Source organism: Chrysemys picta, chromosome 11 (assembly GCF_011386835.1).
Source record: "Chrysemys picta bellii isolate R12L10 chromosome 11, ASM1138683v2, whole genome shotgun sequence".
Lineage (NCBI taxonomy): Eukaryota > Metazoa > Chordata > Testudines > Emydidae > Chrysemys > Chrysemys picta.
Window position 1 is genome coordinate 41,497,741 of NC_088801.1, and position 25,495 is coordinate 41,523,235.

General features: G+C 43.9%; 1 protein-coding gene across 1 annotated transcript; it reads right to left on the reverse strand.

Annotated features, from left to right (window-relative positions):
• Window positions 1-1,508: 1,508 nt before the first annotated feature.
• Window positions 1,509-25,218, reverse strand: CHRNA1 (cholinergic receptor nicotinic alpha 1 subunit). The gene is made up of 10 exons (XM_005300430.4): window positions 24,657-25,218; window positions 12,652-12,830; window positions 9,985-10,130; window positions 9,836-9,880; window positions 9,242-9,351; window positions 8,527-8,722; window positions 7,297-7,534; window positions 5,745-5,968; window positions 4,154-4,393; window positions 1,509-1,829 (listed from the first exon to the last, which is right to left on the reverse strand). Exons 2-10 carry the CDS (start codon window positions 12,689-12,691, stop codon window positions 1,698-1,700), a joined length of 1,371 nt encoding a protein of 456 aa, XP_005300487.1. The 5' UTR covers window positions 12,692-12,830; window positions 24,657-25,218; the 3' UTR covers window positions 1,509-1,697.
• Between the last annotated feature and the right edge of the window lie 277 nt (window positions 25,219-25,495).

Genomic DNA, 25,495 nt, shown 5'->3' on the forward strand with positions numbered 1-25,495 from the left:
TAATATCCCAGTTAACATATTGAAGGCAGGAATGGTACAACATTTTAGGCCAACATTAGAGCACATTCATAGAGAGCAAATGTTGATTTCAGAAATACGAGTATCCACAATCTGCTTCTAAGAATGGCTCTCATCCAGTAAAGGAACAGAAACAATTCCATATTACCTGTGTGTTTGTCAACAGAGCTGGCACTTTGAATATGGGGAATAATCTACAGGCCAAGAATTAATTGGAGAAATCACAGACACAAAGAGGCTAAATTCACATAAGTTACCCCCTCAACATGACTACATCTTGGAGCCCGTTGACAGTTGGAGCTAGGGGGGTGATTCCCAGCTAGAGGAAATATACACTAGCTCTGATGGAGATAGTGTGCTAAAACCAGCACATAGCCATAGCAGTGCATATGATAGGAGGGGCTATCCACCTTGAGTACGTGCCTGTGGCCTTGGATGGGTACATACTTCCCTCCCACTGCCCCAGCTACACTGTATTTTTTATGTATTCGGTCAATCAGTGGTAGTGCGGGTATGTCGCCTCGAGCTGAGAATCACACCCCCAGCTTGCGGTAGAGATACACCCTTTGAAAGAAGGCTGAGGTTGGAAGAGGGGAGTGAGCATGCAGGGGGACAGGAGATGTGGGACCAAGGAATAGGTCTTACTACATCTAGTTTCTCAGGAAGCTCTGTGGTGGGGCAAAGGAAGGAATCCATGACACCTGCCCATGAGCAGTCTCTCCACACCCATTATTTCAGCCAAAAGTGGCCACAGCCTGCTGCCACCCCATGAGGGGTTTAGAATCACCACTTTAAACACTGACCCGGCTCCTGGCCTGCTTCCAACAGCTTCCCTTTGTGCAGGCTATTTGGGACAGGCACAGAGACCTGCTCTACGAACACTTGGTGCACATTCCCTCTGCACAGTTGTTCTACCTGTGAAACTTCCTGCACGTGGCTCCTTGACGACTTGGCCGCAAGGCGTTCTTGTGCGGATCACCTGTACTGAGCTGGATTCCACCTACAACACCTGAAAGGAAAGTTGCCCCCTTCTGGCTGAGCCAAGCAGAGTTTCCATGGGCAGAAACACTTTTCACAAAGTCACCTGTAGTTGAACATCACACTTAACAATGGAATTTTAGAGCCCTCTGCTGGTGGCACCTCTCTTGCTAATGGAAGGGTCATTTGTGACATGGTCAATACAGAAACCACACATCTGAGATTTAAAGCCAGCTTGAAAGCTAAATTTAGGTACTGATCTAAAGCATAGATAAAGCATGAAGTGAAGAATCCTATCATCAGTTATACCTTATTGACATGGGCTGCAGCTGGTCCCATAATCTGGCCCTTAAATGTTTCAAAGTTAAACATTCTATTTATACATTAATGTTTTTTAAGATTGTTAAAATGGGTCAAAACCTGGTTTACAGCCATTTGCACATTGTCAGTGGCACAGATCTTTTTCTTTTGACAAAAGAGACATCACCAGGAAGTGGCTCAGAAATGCCAAGTGTGGAAAACATCATTTTAATTTTTCCTTTATTTGTTCCCCATGGGAAGTGATTCTTAGCTGTGCAACCTTCAGACAGCTGGGAAGAACACAACAGGTAGAACAATGAAATGTATTCAATAAAAGCCAACAAAGTAAACAAAGATATGCTACCCCTGGCCAGGGGTAGTACACGTTTTAGATTTAATGTTCATCCTTCTTGATTTAATTCAATAAGACGACCAGCAAACACGGCCAATGTTCCAATAATGCAAACCAACATGAAGATACCAAGGAGAAGGTGATCAATTACCATTGCAACAAACTTCCATTCTTCTGCAGCCTGGACATGAAAGAAAGAGGAGACAGTTAGAACCTCCCGAGAACTATATTCCTTACAAGGCAGCATATGGAAGTGTGGGCAATTACTGTCTTGTGCAAAGGAAAGCTTCTCTCTGGCTTCTAATATTATTATGGAAAAATACTCACTTTCTTTGAAGTGACAAGTTAGTGGTCTGCAATGCCTACCCTAGCCAGACCCACAAGTTCAAATTAAGGGATGATTCAACCTTCCTTTTCATGGCAGCCTTAAGAACAGAGGTCCTGTGTGTGTTCTACAGTGGTTAAAAGATCATATTGCTCGTTTTGTAAGAGCAGAGATTTGCTGTGGTGTTTCTGGCCAAGACTCTTGAACACCCACCCCCTTCCCACACACCACTGTGCAGTGTGCTGACAGCTGCCAAAGTGGGCATTTCAGAGCACTAGAAACATTTGGCCACAGGCTTATTCCTGATTGTGGGGACTTATAAATATCAAAGCTAGCTTGGGTTTTAATTTAAATAAAGATTTTCAAAGTGCCTTCCAATTGGCTTTTAATGGAATGTGTGCTTCTAAATCCCTTAGGCTCTTTTGAAAATCAATCTCAGTACCCTTTAGACTGCAAAGTGAGCCTTAAAAGTAAGTGTATGCCAATTGTGAGTGTTCAAAACCAGTCACCATTTTCCCTAAAGGTTTTAGGTTATTCATGGTCCCCATTTTGTCCATCTAGCAACCTTCAGGACACAACACCCTTTTCTATAGACCCCTGGATTTTTGTGGGGAGCCAAGCTCAGTTCAGAGTTTTTGGGGACAGTGGTGCCCAAGCTGGCTTTGCCTGAACAAGGACCTCCAAGCTAGATGCTCTGAACTGGCTCTTTTGCTAAGCAACTTCTGTGGGGAGACAAGCGGTGTGAGTGAGCATAGAGTAGTGTGCCAAGCATGGGAGTGGGCACATAGGAACCTTAGTCTAATCCTGCCTGTGACAATGACTCTCTGTAATTTAAGGCTTTTCCAACCTTTCTGCCTGAGTTTCCCCATCTGTAAAACTGACTATTAGATTTACTTAGTTCCCAGTGGGGCTGTGATAATCATTTACTATTTTCAAGTACTTCATAAGTGCTACATTTCACCAGAATGGCTACAACCCCCAGCTTGGTTTTGCAATTTGCCTTTGGAAACCTTTTGTAAATGTTAGAAATGATGCACAGATCACACAGACAGCTGAGCTCCACTTCAAGAGGCTGTCAGAGTGACTCAAAGAGCCTCCTTTACAAATGAGGTGCAAATCTTCAAAAGAGCAGAGGTCAGGCCTCCCTTTTTTCAGGTGCAGTTTTCACCCACAAAATGAACTCAGATGCAAACTGGAGTATTTGACTGAACCTCTAACGATCTCATCTAAGTCAGCATTTCCGTTGCAGTCAAATATTCAGGGGAGAATTTTGCACTTTTTTTCATATTGTGGCCCAAAATGAATTAGTTAAAATGGGGGTGCCCAAAATAATTCTCTCACTAACACGCCCCAAGCTCAAGCTGCTGCTGCCACCCATCCAGAAATATCTGCATCTCAATGGTGCTCTTTGTATATAATTGAGAAGTCTCTGGGATCCTTCAAAACGATAAATGCTGTATTAGTTATTAAAGTTAACCACCAAATATTAGAAACTACTCAGGACAGAAGTATATAACCAGGGGTTATAAATAAGGGTTTTAGCACATAGACTTAACTTTCTATAGAAGAGGAGCAAAGCTAGACTGTCCTGGGAAATGCCTTCATTTGGGTAATACAGTAGAAAAGGCCAGGGTGTTCTAAAAGATGCTTATTATGTCCCCCTCCTATAGGAATTATTTGGAGCATTGAGTCCACAAAATCAAAGCTTATCAAAATTGGAATTAACATTTGCAGGTCACATTTAAGATCTCTGAGGTGGTGAAATAAAAATATTTCTGTTAGCATGAAGTTTTGTTAAGGTTTATTTCCCAGCTTTGAGTGTACTGCAAACTGCCTATTATATTAAGAAAATGTCCTGCATGAAATACATTAGGAATCTGTTTTGGAATATCGTTAATTTCCTTGAAACCATACTAACTACCCATGCTCACTCCTCTTTGAGTTCATGTACTACACTTGGAAAATCTTAGCGCATAATTTTTTTCAAAGACTCAATTGTCATCTGTAACTTTTATTTATCATTCTTTACAGATTGCATCAAGGGAAGAACAGGGCTCTTTGATACAGCAGAAACTATGTTTGGGGTGTATTTGTGAGAAATGGAAAGATTTATTATTCCCAGAAAATAAAGTGTCTTATTTTAAAAGCAAGGGATGAATCACACATAAAAAATGCCTTACATTACTGGATTCTTGGTCTGATTTCATCGTTTCAGCAATGTATTTGATTCCCTCTATAGCACTTTTCACATCTGGGTTTTTGGTAAGTGGGGAGTGGAAGTTGACGGCAGCAGGACATGGTTTTCCAGAGATTTCCGAAATATCAATGTCTTCTGTAAAAATCCTTTTTTCTTGTTTATCCCTGGATGGTCGTTTCATTGTTGAAAAAAACATAACATTTGGGATTGTGTCAATAAAGATCTGAAAAAAGAAATCGCATTAGTTTAGGGAGATTGTTTTACTGATGTGACATTACAACAAACAGAAGCAGGTGCAACATTCTTAACTACCAAATAATCTCCTCTACTGGATTTGCTAGAAATTCCCTGTTTGAAAGTGTGTCACAGCACAAGCCTTAGTCACACTTTACTTGTCTTGTATAAAGCTGATGCCCTGGGGAATACTGAATCATACACAAGCCTCTCATACATTTTCAGGAAACAATTTCTTGCTGCCATATAAAATGTATACTGATTTAACAGGATCCAAACATAACTGGAGTATAACACCCAGGACCAGAACCTCAACTGGCGTAAATTGGCGTAACTCCACCGACTTCAATAGAGCTATGCTGATACACACCAAATGAGGATCTGGCCCACACTGTCTAGAAGTGTTGCAGAGAAATCCCTTTGGCCTGCTTTTGCTTGTCCCTTCTTCTTGTTGGCTATCCTGTTGTTTCACTTACACACACACACAGATTTTCACAACCTTCTTTAAATCAGTGGAGGTTTTTCTTCCTGATCACACAGCATGTACAGACTTGGCCTTTTAAAATTCCCTAACCCTAGCTCTTACCCTTGCAGGGATTCGATAGAATAATATTTGTAAAAGTTCCATTAAAAAAAAAAGAATTTCCACTGCAAGACTGGAGCAATTTTAAAGGTATAGGTCGGTATGTGGTAGGTCTGGCCTACATAGTTTAAGGCCAGTTCCTGCAACCTGGGTGATGGAAAGACTAGCAGGAGTGGCCACAGATGGTCTGGGTTCCCCAGGTGGAGACATACCCACAACTCTGCCATGGGTCTTGGTAAGGTCTGGTGGCCATCATTTACGCTGGAGAGGGAGATTTCCCTTCCTTCCAATAGCTTTGGAGTAATGCTGTTTCATAGGAGAGTAGGGAATGGGCTGAGGAGTTGTCATGGGAGACCCAGTTGAGCTCCACTCTGTGGATCCACAATGAACACCTGGGCAGGCAGCTGGCTGATGGAGTTGGCCACTGGCTGGGCTAGGAGTCATGCAGCCTGATAATCTGTCGGTTCCCATAAAGAGCTATATAAGCAACCTACCTATTTCCTTCTCTGTGTCCACAGCTGCCACTTTGTTTTGCCTCATCTGCCTCCCAGGTGTTGGGTGTTCCCTCTGATAGACACCCAACAACAGGCAATTTTGCTACTTAAAGGAGTGATTTTGCAGCCTAGCCAGGGAGCCCTCAGATTTATCTGGATTGGGAAATTCCCCACAACACCCTGAGATTTTTATTACATAAACTGCAGAGTGAAATATTTAAGGCCCTGCTCAAGCAGAGAAATTCACAAATAACCTTCCTCACCTTCCTCACCCACTGTGGCATAATATGGGTACTTGGGGAGCGATGGTGGGTGTTGATTACAATGACGGTAATGATGATTGATGCTATGACAAACACCATGGTAAATAACATGTATTTGCCTATTAAGGGCACTGCACTTGAAGTAGAAGGAATCAGCTCCACAATGACCAGAAGGAACACAGTCAAAGACAGCAAAACAGAAATGCTCAAAGTCATCTTCTCACCTGCCACGCAGAACAAAACAACAACACTGCCATTAATGTGATACAGTGCAGAGGGTGTTAATCAGGGAGAGAAATAGAGTGTGATTTCATGGGTGATTGGTTGCTGGTACATTTTGGATATTTGAATGTATACCTATACATCTGGACTACTTTTATCTCTCTCTGCATTACAAGAAGCAGCAAACCTGGCTGGTCATCCATGTTCTTGTGCCACTGTGGAGGGACCAAATTAGGATCAACCCCTCCCCCCCCCCCAGCATCAAGTTGGAGTTTTCCAGGACACAACTGGGACTCGGGACAGGCTGAAGGCACTGACAACTCACTTCCTATGAGCATGAGTATGTGCTGCAGGAGTTAAATGAGTAAACACGGCCTCTAATCCGGGCTTGCTCCTTTGGGTTGATTTCCCCAGTTCCTTTGGGTGGCTTTGTTTTTAGCTATGGATAAATGGCAGCTTCACCGTGGGCTGATTGAATGCACAAGAGAGCACATGGCCTTAGAGCTCAGGCAATATTTGAGACTTCCTTTAGGACTAAGGTTGTCAATTTGGTTGGACGTATTCCTGGAGGTTTCATCACATGAAATAATCTTTAATTAAAGATTAATCTTTAATTCCTGGAGACTCCCGGACAATCCTGGAGGGTTGGCAATGCTATTTAGCACTAAGGGTGACAAAACTGAACTACAAAATACAATGAACATTCATTTTGTTCTGTTCAGTCCAGTGGCATGCATTTTTTAAAAAAAAGCTCTTAAGACCCATCATAAGAGGAAATTGAAGGAAAAAACAGCCAAGGATAAGGGGCAAAATCCTGGCATGGATTAAAAACAAACTAAGCACCAGGAAATGGTTGCAGTGAATAGGTGCTTTTCTCAAATTAGAGAGCACCTAATAGTGAGGCACAGTACAGGCCAGAAAGAGACCAGGGTTGCTTAATATATTTATTCATGCCATCAGAGAAGCTAATGGCCGAAACAAACTAACTCTAACTAACTCCCCTAACTCAAACATGCTATATCAGGGTTTCCAGTGTCACCATTTGACTGTTTATTAACATATTCAATATATTAATTTCAAAGGCACAAAACCAATCAGCTGAACCTTGCTCCCAGTGACATTGAATGGATGATTTACCACTGATTTTCAAGGGAGCTGAGTCAGGCCTACATAATAGCAGTTTTAGAGTTGAAACTGTTCCTCAGCTAGATTTATAGTGTCCATCACTTTAGGGCCTGATCCTGACAGGTCTCATTGACTTAATTGTTAGTTATTGCTCTTTCCTTTGAGAATCAGGAGCTTATTACAGTAACGTAATAAATGCACGTACCTGAATCGGTGGGCAGATAAAACACTAACCCAGTTAAAAACGAGAAGAGCAGACAGGGAATGATGACATTGACAATGAAGTAGAGAGGCAAGCGCTGCATGAGGAAGTGGTAGGTAATATCCAGATATGGGGTGTCAGGGCAACAGGCATAGTAAACAAAGTGCTTCCAACTCCGGTAATCTTTCATCACCCATTCGCCGCTCTCCATAAAGTTGCTCATATCTGGGCGATCACTCTCCTGACAGGATAAATAGTAAATCTCAATTTTAGAGCTACTGACCAATAAATTAAAACTTGGCATTGATTCCTAGTGAAACCAAATTTAATATAATCCTGTGCTTCTGGCTTTGTAAGCAAACCAACCAACCCACCAGTTATTTCTTTCTATGTTACTTTTATTTTAATATTGTGCCTTTTACACACATTTCAACTAAAAGCTTTACAGAAAGAATCAACTACAGTCAAGTTAAAGAGAAAAGGGAGTCTTCAGTGAAATATCTATAGAAAAAGGAAGTGGTTCCAAGTGGGACAGGTAGGAAATCATAGGTAAAAATCAGCCCCTAGAAATAAACAAGCAGGGAGACTGAAGACGATCAAAGAGACGAAGTGGGGTTAATTGGCTGGAGAGTAGGCAGATAGGACGTCAATGAAGCAAGTGGGCACAGAATTTTAGAAACCAAGAGGGTAGTTATAAAGTGGATCTAGAGATGGCACTTGGCTGCAACAGTGGTAAAGGTTATAGAAAATGAGAGAGGGAGAAAGAGAGACAGACAATGTATATGACTAAGGGACTCTTTGTTCCAGGAGTGAGAATGTCAACCCTCTATAGATACATGTGCAATCTAGTGGCTGTATCCTAATACTAAGCCCTAATACTACTACAGCTAACAAAGAGTTGCCATAGCTGTACTGAAGTCAATGGAGCTGTGCCAATTTGAGGAGCTGGCTCTAAGTTTTAGCCATGCTGTTGACCATGAAGTCTATGCACTAAATGTGTGCAGAATAGCTGTAGGAATCCTGTAGTGCTGAATATTGCTGGTAGTACACTCTATATTTTGGCATCAGTCATTAATAATTTCAGTAATTCAGTGCCTGTTTATTTTTCAATCAGAGCAGTTTACAATTGACATTTAAACCTGAGACTTAAAAAAAAGAAGGCGTGGGAAAAAAGAATTCAGGTTAAAATATTCAATGTCTACTGGTACTCTCATTTAAAAAGTTGTTTCATACCGGATTTATAACAACCACTGTACCATCATACGTCCAAGTGCCCAACTTCATACTGCAGTTCTGCTGGTCAAATGGAAAGTGTGTGACTATAATTTCACAGTAACTTTTAAAAATTGCTGGTGGTGTCCATGTGATCTTGCCTGTATGTTCTAAAAGAACTTTGGTGAATTGATCAATAGCAAATTCACCATCTGCACTGCAAAAGAAAGAAGAAATTAACAGTGACAAGGACAGCATAACTGACGTACATATAATACAGTATCTATCTGAAGGAGACTTGGAAAGGGTATATACTCGGTAAAGGGTTTGCTCTGAGGTAACTGGATGGAGAATTTGGCTCATTGAATATAAAACCTATGGGTCAAATTCAGACCTGAAGTACCAAAGTGTAACTCCCCTGTCATTAGGTTATAAGGAGGGGTGAGTGCCAAGAATTTGGTCTTGATCTTCTAAGGATAGACAGGTTTTCTGTCCTGCACTGGACTTGCTATAACTATCTCAGACCCTGTTTTAGACGTTCTCTCTCTCTCAAGCTTTTCCTTTACTAATCCAAATGATGCTCATCTCAGCTAGTCATTCAGACACATATGAAGTGTTCAAATAGGTATTGAAAAAACACCAGGCTGATCATTGGTCCCCTTCCTCTACTTCAGATTCTGTAATTTTTGTTATAAGAGGCTCTGTGCAGAGTTTTTGTACTGTTAGCACTACTTACTTGTTATAAAGAACAAGATCAGGGCGCCAGATTATCTCAGATGGGATACGAATTTTTTTCAACCCACCATATTCTTCTGGATTCCATTTTAGGTTGACATCTGTCCATTGCTAAAAAAAGAATTTTAGCCAGTGGAAACCTGTTATCAGTATTGCTGGAACTAAATCTAATATTCCCAAGATCTACTGATTGTCATACCATTGATACATGTAGATAGGCACAAAAGTACAGTATGTGTCCTTCTACCAATTCCGCTTTCTTATATATGTTCAAACCATACATGATGATTACTTCAATAATCTAAAATAACTGTAACACAAATCTGTTGTTTGAAACAATATCAGAGAAGGACATCTTGTCAAATGCAAAGTGTCTTTTCTCAAGAGCTCCAAGTTGTTCAATGGAACTTCAAGGTTTTAGGACTGTATAAAGAAATTGTCAGTCAGCTCTGCCATCTGCCTAAGCTGCTTCAGGAAACCAGAACAGAAAATGTTGTGTGTGTAATATTTATGTCCGGAGAATAGCACATTCCAGATTAGGTCCAGGGCAATAGTTTGCTTTGGAATAGCAAGAGTAATGAAATTCACAGGTTACCTGTTTCAGGCGTACATTGGTTGTTACAATCTGATTTACTTCATCCTTCAAACAACAAACAGAAAGGTTAGGGAAAAAGCTTATTCAGAAGAAATGTTTGATGAGCTCATATAAACAAACACAGTTAAACATCATCATTCATACTATACCACATTAATAAGCTGAATAAGCTGCAGCCCAACTGTGACTACAACAGCCTCACGATGATCTTCCACCGGGCGCACTACTCTGTTGTAGTTCTTGAATAAATCTTCAACTAGACGAGTTTCATGTTCAGAGCACAGGATCAGACCAGCTACAGAACAGCAAATATGTCATCAGTAAGACAGTGATAGAATATATTGCGATCTTGGTAAGGATATCCTGCAAATATTACTGATGTACAGTCTTGTGCCATTTTAGTGAGGGAATCTAACCATAACAAAGCTTATTTACTATTTCATTGCTTCTTTTTATTTGCAGACCAGGTCTTAGACTGCTTCATAGTCATCAGGGACGATAACCTATTCTGATTCTGAGTAATATTTGCTTGCAAGAGTAAGTATAATTCAAAACACATACAGTTCATCCAGGAGACCAACAAATATCAAGAACTCCCACCATCAAAGTTGGAATCAGGCTTCATGAAACTCCTAAAACCTATCTCACCCTGCATTTTTGGGTAGTTAGGCAAACTGAAGACTCATTGTCAGGCATTTCTTGCATTTTTTCTTTTATCCACATCCTTGTCCTTGCCCATAACACTGGAGGTTTAAAGAACATGCACAAATAGCGTTAGTATGTTTAGCTAAAAGTGCCACCTTGTGGCTTGTTGTTGTATTTTATTTATGTAAGCTTATCCTAAGCTTTGCATTCTGCGGGTTGTTGGGAGTGATTCTCAGCATGGCTGTGTGGTTAAGAAGACATTAATGCTATGTTCCTGCAATCTGCTCCCTGTGTACATTTGTTGACTGATCCAGCTTCATCTTATTTTATATCTGAATTTCAAGTGAAACAGCATGCAAGTCAGTCATTTCAAATCCGCATGGAAAAGGAAAACAGGCTTTCCCTCTTAATTAAAAGACTCGTGTGACTTCAGACAAGACAGACCTAACACTTTATCTTTATTTAATGTTCATTCCATTTCCTCTTCTCGTATCTTGCTCACTCATTCTTTCAGTGAGCAGATACATACAGAAAAAATCTGCTTTAGAAATTATTTGGATCAGTTGCATACCCTATGGTGAGTTCCCATTTCATTTTGAGAGAGCCACAAGGGAACGGTCATCTTGCAGTCTTATTCCTACATACTTTCATCTTTTCTCCAGAAAGTGGTTGTGTACATCTGCTTCAGGTCACAGAGAAAGCTAACAGTTGGTATGTAAAATGGCCTTTGTACATTTTGCATAATATGAAAACCCAAGCCCTCACCAGTTGGGAAAGGGATAACATACAATGCTAAAGCCCTTTGCTACATTGCATATATTCTAGAAGCTGCTATCAACTTGACATTTTCAGTAACAGCGTATTTTTATGAGTCAGTTCATTCTCTTCACACTGGCAGAGAGCACATAATAAAACCACTTGTGAAAATAGGTGGGGTGTGTCATGGGGTTGAGAAAGCATTAAACTAAATTCCACTAAATACAAGGGACCAAACTACAGCCTGGCTAATGCAGTATTACAAGGGCACAACACGTTTCCTTGTACTCAGTATCACAGAGCTGCCTGTCTTGCTCCCAGTGATCTTTTCGTCCTGCAACAGGAATGGACGGTGGTGGGAGCAGATTTAGGTCAGAGGTTAGCACTTCTGAAAATCCTTTTTCTGAGCTCAGACCCTTGAATAGGTTCTTAGGTCAAAATCCTGGCCCATTGAAGTCCATTGGAGTGTTGCCATTGACTTCAGTGGGGCCAGAATTTCACTCTTAGTTTCAAATTGATTTACTTTAAGACAGTTGAGCTGGGAATCTGAGGATCCAGCCTTAATCTGCTCCTGGGTCTCAGCTGCTTTGTACTATATGAAATACTTTTCTCCAAATGGATCAGATTTACTGAAATGACACAACTCTTGCTATTAAGATGCTTGGATGGAAAAACACGGAAGTTTACATCACATTCTGCTGCAGACAAACAGCTCCTGTTTCCACTGACAGGAAGGGCAGTATTGGGTGTCATGTTTCAGACGGTATGTTATGATCCCAGAGTCATATTTAGGTCAAGAGTTACACTGGTTTCTATTAATCCAATTAACAAAATCCTTCCTACAGTTCTATTCTAATAGGGCTTGGTAGGAATATAACCTTTTTTTTTTAATTTGGTGAAAAATATTTAAGATTATAAAATATTTAATCTCTTAGGGGACAGTTTAATTGGAATTATTAATAGGTCCCAGCACAACACATGCAGCTGCCAATCAATTCAGTTTCCTTATCCGTATTCCTCACAAATAAATGAAAATGTTTGTTACAGTATATTGCATTTCAAGCCATATTTGCTAAAAATCCCCAAAGATTTCAGTGTCTTTTTTGTTCTGTGCTAAAACATGGCACATGGCAGAAAAAAAGCAACAAACGTAGAGGGGAGAAAGCAGCTCGACTTTTGAATTTAGTGCATACTGTGATTAAATCATCTGAATATTTCTGCGATCGTTTAGTCTTCAAATGTGAATAAGCTGATATCCTTGCACTTGGAAGCCACTATTTTATTAATTTTATATGTCATCCTTGCAAGTTCATAAAGCTTTATTAACACAATTCACATTATATACAAAGAGCAGCGGGCAACACATTAAGCAATGAACCAAACCAAAAATGAACCAACTGTTCAAATGAGCTTACCTGAGCAAAAGAAGAGGAGGTGTGTGTAGAGGAACTTCATTGTGCGGCCTTTTGTCTCAGCTAGACACACAGACTAGCAGGGATTTCAAAGTCTTCACGGTCTCTCACTGAGGAGGGTTCTGTGGCTTCCTGATAGACAGCTTGGAAAATGTGACTGCTGAGCTATTGTTTTACACCACCTGCTTATGGGAATGACAGCTGAGAGCCACTGCACCAGTGCAGGAACAGTAACACGCTATATTTGCCCAGTCAAACATCTTCTCTGGTTTACAGTGGGATTTTTTTTCTAAGCATAACACATTCCATGGTAAAAGGAAGATTGTTTGTACAGTAACTTAGCGTCCAAGTAAGGATTAACTAGAATACTCCCAACCTAAAGAAACCCTCAGCTGCACATAAGCTTTTTTGACCTGAGTGGTTAGCTGAATTTGGGGTCTTGTCAGTTTCAGCTGGGAGGAGAAATTGGTGATGCAGTCAGATATTCTTTGATGCAATCCTGTTTATTTACAAAGAATGTACAAAATCCTGTGTCCTTGAACAAAGTAAGAATCAAATAACAGGAGACAGTTTCCTTGCTCAGTATTTCAAGACTCTTTTTCCAGCCAGCATTCTACCAAAAAGTTCTTTCACTTAGCTTTCTCCCAGGGTTAGGCTACAAGCACATCTCTGGCTGTCTCTGGTGCTTACTTTTGCCTTCCTGTTTGTTTCTGGGTGTTTCTCAATGCATCTGATCTCACACACAGAGAGCTCCACCAAAACAGTACTCTGTGTGTTTGCAGTCAGCCTCAGGGAAAGCTCTCTGCCCACATAGCTCAGGTGCTGACTGGCCTTGTGTTCGGCCTGTGTTCTGGCTGGTGTAGGGTGACCAGATCACTGACAGGAAATATTGGGACGCGGGGAAGGGGGGGGAGGGGCGGAGCAAAAAAAAACCCACACAAAAAAAAAGCTGTTTTGCAGGTGCCGGCCACACCGTGGCCGCTGCCCCTCCCACCCGGGCCCCGGGCACATGCTGCATGTCCCGCCGCCCCGCGGGGAAGGAGCCGCAGGGAGACTTGAATGAGCTTGTGAATTGGAGTATCAGAAATAAGATGAAATTTAATAGTGAAAAGTGTAAGGTGATGCATTTGGGGATGACTAATAACAATTTTAGTTACAAGATGGGGACGCATTGGTTAGAAGTAACGGAAGAGGAGAAGGACCTAGGGGTTCTTGTAGACCGCAGGATGACTATGAGTCGACAATGTGACGTGGCGGTAAAAAAAGCCAATGCTGTCTTGGGATGCATTAGGCGAGGTATATCTAGTAGGGATAAGGAGGTCCTGCTTCCGTTGTACAAGGCGCTGGTGAGACCTCATTTGGAGTACTGTGTGCAGTTCTGGTCTCCCATGTTTAAAAAAGATGAACTCAAACTGGAACGGGTGCAGAGAAGGGCCACTAGGATGATCAGAGGAATGGAAAAGCTGTCGTACGAAAGGAGACTAGAGGAGCTTGGGTTGTTTAGTCTGACAAAGCGAAGGCTGAGAGGGGATATGATTACTATCTTTAAATACATTAGAGGGATAAATACAAGGGAGGGAGAAGAATTATTCCAGCTTAGTACTAACGTGGATACCAGAACGAATGGATACAAACTGGCCGTGGGGAAGTTCAGACTTGAAATTAGACGAAGGTTTCTGACCATCAGAGGGGTGAAATATTGGAACGGCCTACCGAGGGAAACGGTGGGGGCGACGGACCTGTCTGGTTTTAAGATAAAGTTAGATAAGTTTATGGAGGGAATGGTTTAATGGTAAAACATAGTAGTCAAGGAAAGCCAAGCAATGGTGGGTAAATAGTATAATGGCTAACGGGGTCGGGCTGGAGACTCTTGCCTATATGCTCGGGGTCTTACTGATCGCCACATTTGGGGTCGGGAAGGAATTTTCCTCCAGGGCAGATTGGCTGAGCCTCTGGAGGTTTTTCGCCTTCCTCCGCAGCATGGGGCAGGGATCTCTAGCAGGAGGGTCTCTGCCGATTGCAGTCACTAAAAACAGGATTGGGGACTTCAACAGCAGAGTCCAGGGAAGGGGTAGGGACGGTTTTATGGCCTGCAGCATGCAGGGGGTCAGACCAGATGATCATAATGGTCCCTTCTGACCTTAAAGTCTATGAGTCTATGAGTCTATGAGAGGCGCGGGGCTCTGGACCCCGGCAGCGGCGGGGGAGAGTGGCTCAGGGCCGTGCGAGTGGGCACGTAAAGTTTATCGGCTGGGGGGGGACACCCCGGCCGGCTCCTCGCCCTGCCCTGTAGGGGGGTAGCGTCCCCGCCCCGCGCCAGCATGTCCCACCAGCTGCCGCAGGCCAGGTAAGGAACCGAGTCCCTCCCTCCACCCAGTCCCACAGCTGAGCGGCATTCCTCCTCCCTCCCAGGCTTGCAGCTGGAATGCCGGCGCAAGCCTGGAGGGAGGGGGTGGTGGCCGGCTTCCAGTTCCTGCGGCTAGTAAGTACGGGCACTGGGTGGGCAAGGGGGCTGCTTCCCCCCTCAGGAGGGTGACAGGGGGCTCAGCTGAGGAGCCAGGACGAGGGGGGAGAGGGCGACTCGGCTCCTTACCTGGCCTGTGGCGGCCGGCGCGACATGCTGGCGCGGGGCGGGGAGCCGGCCGGGGTCCCGTCCAAGCCAATAAACTTTACATGGCCACTCGTGCAGCCCCGGGCCGCTCTCCCCCCACCATTGCTGGGGTCCGGAGTCCCCCCGTCTACCTCCTGGGGGAGCAGCCCCCTGGCCAGCCCCCCTTGCCCGCCCAGTGCCCCTACTCACCAGCTACAGGAACTGGAAGCCGGCCACCACCCCCTCCCTCCAGACTTGCCCTGCCATTACAGCAGCAAGCCTGGGAGGTAGGAGGAATGCCACATGCATGGAGAAGAGGCGGGGCCAGGGCAGGGGTTTGGGGAGGGAGCCAATGGGGGATGGAGGGAGCGGGGGGCAAGAGCCCTTCCAGGAGGGCAAAATTGCTTGTTTGTCCAGTGTCGGTCGGGACACGGCACAAACAAGCAAATATCGGGACGTCTGGTCACCGTAGGCTGGTGGCTCCTATTGTTTTAGCTCTCTTACTCCAAAAGCAGCTTAACTGGGGATTTTTTCTCCAATGGAAGGGTTTTTTTAACCTCTCTCCTCTGAAGCATCGGGGTGGTCATGACGGGACACTGGTCAGGGCTAGGATGACCAGACATCCCAATAAAATTGGGACCGTCCCGATTTTGAGTTGTTTGTCCCGATTTTTGTCCCGATATTTTGTGCTGCCGGGATCTTGGCCGGCAGCACTCTTTTTTTTTTTTGCCCCCCATCCTTCCCCCCATGTCCCGATATTTTCTTCATTTCATCTGGTCACCCTAGGCAGGGCAGGCCAGGGCTCTGAGGTGGCACCGAGCATTCTCGCTCTCAGGTGCTTGGCTGGCTACTCTGGCTCACATGCTCATTGCCATAAGTTGGTTCAGGAAGGAATTTCCCCCAACTCAGATTGGCAGTGTGTGGATGTGGGTCACTTGCCAGGATTATTTGTGTATAGCTCACTTAATCATTTCCCTGCCATTGCAAGACCCTCCGATACCCCAGTCCCTCCTATTATCTGCCTGTGGCACATAGTAGTCTAGTCTCCTATGGGTCTCATTTCCTTTGGTCTCATTTCCATTGCTGGATTTAATGTGTGGGTGCTGGGTGGTATTGGTGGCCTGTGACATACAGGAGGTCAAACCTGATGATCTTGTGGTCCCTTTTGGTTTTAAACTTTATGCCTCTATGACTATTAACTGCTTCTCCCAATGAAGGGTGGCTATTATACCCACCAGCTTCAGCCAGGTTCCACCCAACCCCCAGCGTAACACTGCACAGATACAAATTCATGATGATATCACTGGAATGTTAACCACGTAGCTTCAAATATGCACATTTTGTCTGTCCAAGCATTCCTTGCATATCCAAGCTAGGAATGGCAGGTTCAGTCCCAAACAGAGGCAGTCAAAAAGTTACCATTGTCTTATGCCTATTATAGGTCTGGGATAACATAAGGTTCAATCATTCCAAAAAGCCTAGCTATACTATTGTGTTCCGTTTGGAATCAGCCAGACATGGAATTTGTAAGTGGCCCAGAAAATTTATGCACTCAGCATGGCTTACTTTTCATGCAGCTGTGTAGACCTGAAAACAGAGTCCTTATTTCTGGAGCAAACTGCTGTACGTGGGATATCTAGCTGCAACATACTGGCTGAAAGTCAGAGGTCCACGTTTGAAGGATGTTGCAAAAGTAGTTTTCTCGAAAAAGACCTATAGGGACCCACAGCCTGAATGGAAGAGGGGGGTGAGGAAGGAGTTTAGCTCAGCTGGCAGAGAGTCTGGATTCAAAAAATTCCCCTCCAAAAGCTCAGGCCAGCTGAACTCTGATTTTTAAATATGCATTGACAGAAATGAAAGTTGTTTGTTGTTAACAATGTAGTATGACTAGTTATTGTCTTGGTGAAACTAAAGAGACAGGAGTGAAATGAGCAGTAGTGGGAATTTATCTGGATTTACAGAGAGAACAATTCAACACCTGGTTTCCATACTTTGCTAAGAAAACTGTTTACAGCTTCAAAGCCTCAAGATGCTTTACAAAAATAATTTGCTAATAGAAGACAGCTAAATCCTGCTCTGACTTATTCCCACACCTACTTAACCTCAGACTTTTGGTCTTTGAGATACTGGTCTCTCAGCACTGCCTCCTCGATCTCAGATGGAGCCATGGCCTAGGGTGCAGAAAGTGCCATAGCAACACATGCTTTAACCACGCAAGTGAATAGAATGGAGTGATGGGTCCCATCCAGGCAGCCTATAAAGAAAAATTTTAACTCAACATTGTCCGAATTTAGGATTTTACATTTTTATCTGAATCTGTTAATAATACCAGGCCCAAGTTCAAAACCCCAACAATGAGCTGATGGTATTGAAGTTAAATCTTCTCTGCATAAGGGCACCAGCATAATGTAATCAATCAGTTTACAAGTTAACTGGTTTCAGCCTGATTATTAAATGTTTCTGGTGGAATGCTGGAGAACACAGACTTTGACTTAGAAAACATTAAGAATTCATATACACACACTTGCATCTAGTCACTTCCTGAACTATAGTGGGAGACGGAGGAGAAGAAATGGTACAGAAAGACGAGGCTATAATGGTAGCTTCATCTATGTGATTGGTTGACATGAGAACCAGAAATGAAATTAAAAAAAGAATAAAGATAATTTCAAACAGGGCAGGAGAAAGGGGTGGGTAGGTTTCTTTCTCTCCAAACCACTTCTATTACATGATTTAACTCAGACTATTTAATTCACATGGATCGTCAGTGCAATCCATCATTTAAGAAGTGGGGAGGTTGAGTGCGTGTGTTTGTGTATAAAAGCGTTAAGCCAGTGTAACTGGCTATACTGTCAGGAAAATGAAGGGGGATAAGAGCTGAGAAATAAATACACCTCTACCTCGATATAACGTGACCCGATAACACACGAATTCGGATATAACGTGGTAAAGCAGCGCTCTAGGGGGGTGGGGTTGCGTACTCCGGTGGATCAAAGCAAGCTCAATATAACGCGGTAAGATTTTTTGGCTCCTGAGGACAGCGTTATATCGAGGTAGAGGTGTAATAGAAGCTTGTTTACTTCATATATAATTGTAAACCAAGAACACCTTAACAGTGTTTAATTCAGTTTAATATGTGAAAAATGGCATTGTTGGTGACAGTAGATTATGGTGCGATCTGATAACAGAAGGCAGATTGTTTGAAAAGTAATTTGTATATTTGCCATGTGTTGGTTACCAGATTGCCCCTAGTTATATACAGTATGGCATACATTTTCTACTGGAAACCATCACACACTAGTCTGGCAACTCAATACTATCACCAGCAGGTGGCAACAGATGGTTAGAAAAGATGCAGTGGGCACATCAACAGCATTTAAGAGATAACTATCACAAACAATCAAGAGGAAAACCAAAACAGAGGAAATAAATATTTTCAACAAGAGACGCAGACAAAGAATTAACTACCTTGAGATCCCATCAGAATGCACTTTTTACATTCCTTCCAATATATTTTTAAGAACAGCACAAGGACTAAACATTAATTCAGTGGTCCCCAAACTGTGGGGCTGCAAAGGAATGTTCAGGGGGGCCCAGTAGGGCCTGGACCAGTCCCCATGGGGGGCAGGGAGGGAGCACCACCCAGCCCTGCTCTGCCCCCAGCTTCACTTGGGCCTCACCTTCTGCCCCAGCCACAGCTCTGGCCTAGCTTCTAGCCGTGGCCCCCGGCTCCCAGCCCTGCTCCCAGCTGAGGCCCCAGCTGCAGCACTGGCCCCACTCCTGACCACGGCCCTTGGCTCCAGAGCATGGTTCCTGGGGGAGTACAGAACAGGTAAGGGGGGGTACAGACAAAAATGTTTGGGGACGATTGCATTAATTCATGCAAATACCTATTTTAGTGCAATATTATGGGCTAATTCAATTAGCCAACATCAGAAAATTCAAAGTTAGAGTTTTCACATCAGACACGGTTCATCCCTCTTGTGTAAAACTATGTAGAATCAAAAGTCTGCCCCCTTTCTGGAGTTTTGCTTATTAATAAAGAAATTAACAAAGATACTAAATTCATCTCCAGCCATCTTCTTAGACGTGGCTGCTTCTAGGGCTCCTATTTCAGGGCTAGAGTTTAAATCTGGTGCTAGCTGAGTTGCACCCAGGATTAGACCCTAGTTGGGTTGGGGCAAAACCCCAGTTTGTAAGGGTTGCTCTAGCTTGCACCTCCCTCCAGTTTCCCAAGGGAGAATTCTGGAACGGCAGTACTCCAACTGTTTCCCCGGCCATGCTTCCCACTTTGAAGAGTGAAAAGGGATCACGGCTAGCTACAACAGTGCTTTTCCCTCTTGGAATTCTCCTGCATTGAGGGAATCCTCAGGTAGCCTGCATTGCACTATTGGATCCAGTCTTCTCTCTTAAGCTAGCTAAGTCCATCTCCCTTATATCTGCATGGACTAAGGAGCCACCTGCATCAGGGAATTAGTAAAACACCCTTAATACTTTCTCAGCAGGTCAATCCATGAAAACAGAGTTCATTGTTTCAGCTGCCAGCTTGATACAGACAGCTATTGATTTTTCTGTGGTAAAAGGTGTACCAGGCAGAGCATTTATGACTGAGAAAGGTAAATCCAATCCTAGCTGGCATTCATGAAGCTCCATATTTGAAATCAGAAAGCCTTCAGCTCTGCACTCATGGGAGGGCTGCCCAATAGATGCTCATTCTAACAGACAAGTGCACCATGTTGGATCACGGAGTCCTGGCTAATTCACTGTAAAAGGCATCCAAACTGCTCTGGGATTTTAAGGATACTTTGGCCACTATGATGACCTGGTGCCAGGCCTAGTGTGTGTCTAAACAGTTCCCCATTGGTTTTGGCTAGATCCACTGCCCAGGCCCTTTCAGCATCAGTAGAATTGCTAGAGCAGCTTGTTTTGAGCTTTTTGTATAACAGGCAGGCAATATGTTCCTCTTTACATAAATGGATGAGATTTGCAAGGCACAAAAATATGACCATAGAAAATTAAATTTCCCACACAGCATGGGCTAAGTGGTTAAAACTGGAAATCTGGCCATGTAGGTTCCACAGCCTTACTGAGTGGACTTGGAAAAGTCATTTCAACCTCTCTGATGCCTCAATGCCCTCAGAAAAATACCTGCCTCATGGGGATGGCATTATTTTGAATTATTGTATCGTACTGCAGTTTGTATATATTGCTTAAAATCTGCCTTCATAGATATGTGCAACATGGCAGAGTGACTGCACCTGTGGGAAGAACTTGGCATTGCCTTACTTTTGGAAATGTTGGCCAGTGACGTACGTTGTCTTACCAATATACCTTTTCCTGTAATGGCCAAATTCTGCTACCTTATAGTCTTCGAGCGGACCCGAGTAGACTCCTGGGCAGCATTTGGTCCAATATGTGTATCTGACTGTAAAGTTGCATGTCTGAATAAACATATGTCTTTTAAAAAGTGGACTGGTTTTCTAAGGTGCAGAGCAGCTGCAGAGAACAAGCATTCTCATGGCACAGCTGTAGTTGGCATTGCAAGATATTTATGTGCCAGATGTGCTAAAGATTCATATGTCCCTTCATGCTTCAACCACCATTCCAAGGACATGCATCCATGCTGATGACAGGTTCTGCTTGATAACAATCCAAAGCAGTGCAGACCGACGCATATTCATTTTCATTCTCTGAGTCAGATGCCACCAGCAGAAGGTTGATTTTCTTTTTTCGTGGTTCGAGTTCTGTAGTTTCCACATCGGAGTGTTGCTCTTTTAAGACTTCTGAAAGCATGCTCCACACCTCAGCCCTCTCAGATTTTGGAAGGCATTTCAAAGTCTTAAACCTTGGTGTGGCGGGGCGACGACTCACTGGTGTGGCGCCTCCTCCTAGTCGTCCCGGGAATTAGCTCTTTCCAGACCAGAGCGCCCTCTGCAGACCAGTGTCTTGCCTGCCGCTGGCCCTATGTCCCTCCTGGACCTGGGGTCCTTTGCCCTGGGGTTCTGCCCTAGCAGTAACCCCCAATCTGGGTCTCCCCTCCCTGGGGAACCCACCCTGTAAACCCACCTTGCCTCAGTGGCTACTGCCAGTCATCATCTAGCCCCCGCTCGCTGGGGCAGACTGCAGTCTGTAAACCACTCATCATCGGCAAGGGGGTTAGGACCTGCTGCCTTTGCCTATCTCTGGGCTGCCCCTCTGCAGCCCCAGTACCTATTTGGCCCTTTTTAAGGCCTGCAGCCTGGGGTTTTTCTAGGCTGAAGCTCCCCAGCTCCCTCTGCCCTTCCCCAGCACTGCTCTACCTCAGGTACCCTTCTCAGCTTATAGGCAGCCAGGTCCTTCTCCCTCAAGAAGCTAGAGAGAGTGCGTGTTCCAGTCTCTGGCCCTCAGCCCTCTTATAGGACCAGCCGTGGCCAATTGTGGCTGCTTTCCCCCAATCAGCCTAGCTTTTCCCCTGCCCCAGTCCTCTCCCAGGGCTGTTTTAAACCCTTCAGGGCATGAGCGAGGTGACCACCCCACTACACTTGGGTCGAGTGCTGTAGCTATCTTTAGAAATCTCACATTGGTACCTTCTTTGTGTTTTGTCAGCTCTGCAGTGAAAGTGTTCTTAAAACAAACAACATGCGCTGGGTCATCATCCAAGATTGCTATAACATGAAATATATGGCAGAATGCAGGTAAAACAGAGCAGGGGACATTCAATTCTCCCTCAAGGAGTTCACTCACAAATTTAATTAACCCATTATTTTTTTTAACAAGTGCTATCAGCATGGAAGCATGTCCTCTGGAATGGTGCCCAAAGCATGAAGGGGCATACAAATGTTTAGCATATCTGGCACGTAAATACTTTGCAATGCCGGCTACAAAAGTGCCATGCAAATGCCTGTTCTCCCTTTCTGGCGACATTGTAAATAAGAAGAGGGCAGCATTATCTCCTGTAAATGTAAACAAACTTGTTTGTCTTCGTGATTGGCTGAACAAGAAGTAGGACTGAGTGGACTTGTAGGCTCTGAAGTTTTACATAGTTTTGTTTTTGAGTGCAGTTATGTAACAATCTACATTTGTAAGTTGCACATTCAGGGCAAAGTGATTGCACTACAGTACTTGTATGAGGTGAATTGAAAAATATTATTTCTTTTATCATTTTTATAGTGCAAATATTTGTAATAAAAATAATATACAGTTTGATATTAATTGCAACACAGAATACATGAAAATGTATATGAAAATATATGAAAATGTAGAAAAAGATCCAAAATATTTAATAAATTTCAATTGGTAGTCTCTTGTTTAACAGTGCGATTAAAACTGCACTTAATTGCGATTAATTTTTTTAATCGCGGTTAATTTTTTTGAGTTAATCATGCGAGTTAACTGCGATTAATCAACAGCCCTAACTACAACCCCCTTTTCAGCGTCACAGCTACCAAACACAAAACTAATAACAGGTCTTAACTCACTGGCACATCAAGCGCTACATAACATATTCCACAAATAATCTGAGCTATGGATTTAAAAACTCAAAAATACATAGGAAGGTCGTCTGCCTCCAGTGGAATTCTCTCATCAAAGTAAGAGACAGACGTGTTAAATCATTGTGCATCACATCTGGAATAAGAGAGCACTGGGCAGCCAAAATAAATTTACATAACCTCAGAAATGCTTTTGCAACTTTTTTCGATCCTCAGAACAGCTAGCCCTACAGTACTGGCTCTTTTACTACTGGATTCATTTGCAGAGACTAGTTTATTTGATTTTTAAAAAATATATTTTGAAAATATCCAAGATGGCACTTAGGGTTAGAACTAGCTCCCTCTTTTTCTTCACACATGGTAGCTCTTCTCTTTAAGCCGTTGCTTATTGAATGAAATGATCTAACCAGGTGGAGGGTGCAGGGCAGGGATATGGGCTGGGGGCTGCTCTCAGCCCCCCCACCCCAGGCAGCTGGAGAGTCCACGGCTCCCAGACCACTCCGACTTCTGTCTTGGCCAGGGGTGGGCCTCGGGCAGAGGGGGTGAAGCAGGGCCACAGAGGGGGAGGTGGCAGGGGCCCCTGGCCCCCCCACTTTTGGGAAGGCTCTGCCACTCCTGGTCTGAACCTCACCTTACCTAAGGCTACAATCTTTGCTGTTTAAAAGTCAACATTCACCTCATTGTGCTATCTGAGATACCACAATATTTTCTCTCTGGTCAGAACAGGAAATACTGTAAATGTGCTGGTAGCTCCCAGGAACTGATTTAATCTCTCTATGTGACAAACTATATTTGAATTTCTTGACACACAATTCATTAGTGCCTAGCTTCACACCAAAGCGTGTGTTTTTCCTGGTTATTTCAGGAACTTTACCAATATGTGCACAACATTCTGCTGGTAATGAGTGGTAAATATGGACTTTTTAATGGTACTAGAGCATGATCACCTGGTGCATTCTGAACTGTTTGTTTTGTGGTTGTAAGATCCTTGTAAGATCCTTGGGGCAAAGATCATGTCTTCTTATATGTTTGTATAAACATTGAACAAATTGCTGATGATCCATAACTAATAAAACCCCAAGACAGGCCGACAAGCTCCTTATTACATTATTAAAAAACAGTTTTAGAAGTATACTTTGCAGATGGGGATAAGGTACTGTGATGCTCCCGGTCCCCATAACGATCACTGTGAATGCAGAGGGAAGCAGTGCTTAATTTGTAATGAAAGAGGCACCGAGGCTCAAGCAATATTTTTTACTTTCATAACTGACATAGCAAGCACAGAGGGCACGTCTTCACTACCCACCGGATCGGCGGGTAGCAATCGATCTATTGGGGATCGACTTATCGCATCTAGTGAAGACGCAATAAAATCGATCCCCGATGGCTCTGCTGTCCACTCTGGAAATCCACCGCGGCAAGAGGCGGAAGTGGAGTCGACAGCGGCGCGGCAGCGGTCGACTCGTTGCCGTCCTCACAGCCAGGTAAGTCGACCTAAAATACGCAACTTCAGCTACGCTATTCACGTAGCTGAAGTTGCGTATCTTAGATCGACCCTCCCTCCCCCCATACTGTAGACCTAGCCAGAGATGCTGGGGCTTTGAACTGCCAAACCTAGAGGTGCTGCGGCTCAGAAACTGGCAAGCACTGGCACAAATGAAGCACTGGAGGGAAGACTTGGTGGTTGTGTTGTGCATGAAGCCACACCCTAATGGTTATTTTCCTTATTTTTATGAGTTTGTGGCTTGTGTTTTCTTGTAATATTAACATTTATTGCCCCGTTTTCTAACATTTGGCATGGGAAGAAGGCAGCTCTGTGGTGTTGCAGCAACCTTAAATCCACCTTATACACATGTTCTCACAGCTAAATTCCCTCAGTTGAAGAGAGTTATTGGGGATAGCTTAGTAAATATAGCCATAATATGGCCATTTGATGGGGTGCAACTCACCACTGCAGCATCTCCTGCTGGCTGTCCTGGGGATTAGCTCTATTAGCCAGTGTGCCTTCTTCTGGTGATGTCTCACCACCGTCACTTCTGCTCCTGGACCCGTGTCGTTCCAAGGATCATGCCGTCCTCTTCAGGATACAGTCCTCCGGCTGTGCCACACTCTGCACTCCCCCCTTCCGGGGGAACTGCAGTCTGATGTCCAGACACTTCCCTCAGTGGCAACTGCAGCCTGTTGTCTGGCCACTTCCTCAGTGGTGAGTGGTGGTGTGGGGGGAGGGAACCTGGACCCACCCACTACTCTGGGTCTTGACCCAGGGACCCTGTAGATGGTAGCCACATGCTGCGTCCCCTCCAACCTCACAGTCTATTTCCCTGGCCACTTCCCTGCAGCCCCCACACCTTCTCCGCCCTTATCTCAGGGCCTTAGCATGCCAGTCTTAGCAGTCAGCCAGGAGCTCACTCTTACTCCCCTGATCCTGTCCAGCACTGCTCTGTTCAAGTTGCTAGCTTTTTTCCACCTGCAAGGCAGCCAGTTCTCCTTCCCTGAGCTCCAGTGAGCAACTGAAACTGCTCTGCCCTGCAGCTTGTCTTATAAGGACCAGCCCGGCCTCGATTGGCTGGTCCTCACAGCCCCTCTCTAATTGGCTGGCTCCTGCACAACTTCCCTAGGGTTCTATTAACCCCTTATGGGCCAGTGTAAGGCAAATGCCCCATCACAGGCCAATAAAGCAATCTAAGTGAAAGATAAGTCAGCATCAAAACATATATAACCTCAAATTTCTGTGTGGCTTAGTGTTGTGGCATGACATACTGTTTGAAGAAATGCTGTAAGCAAGAGA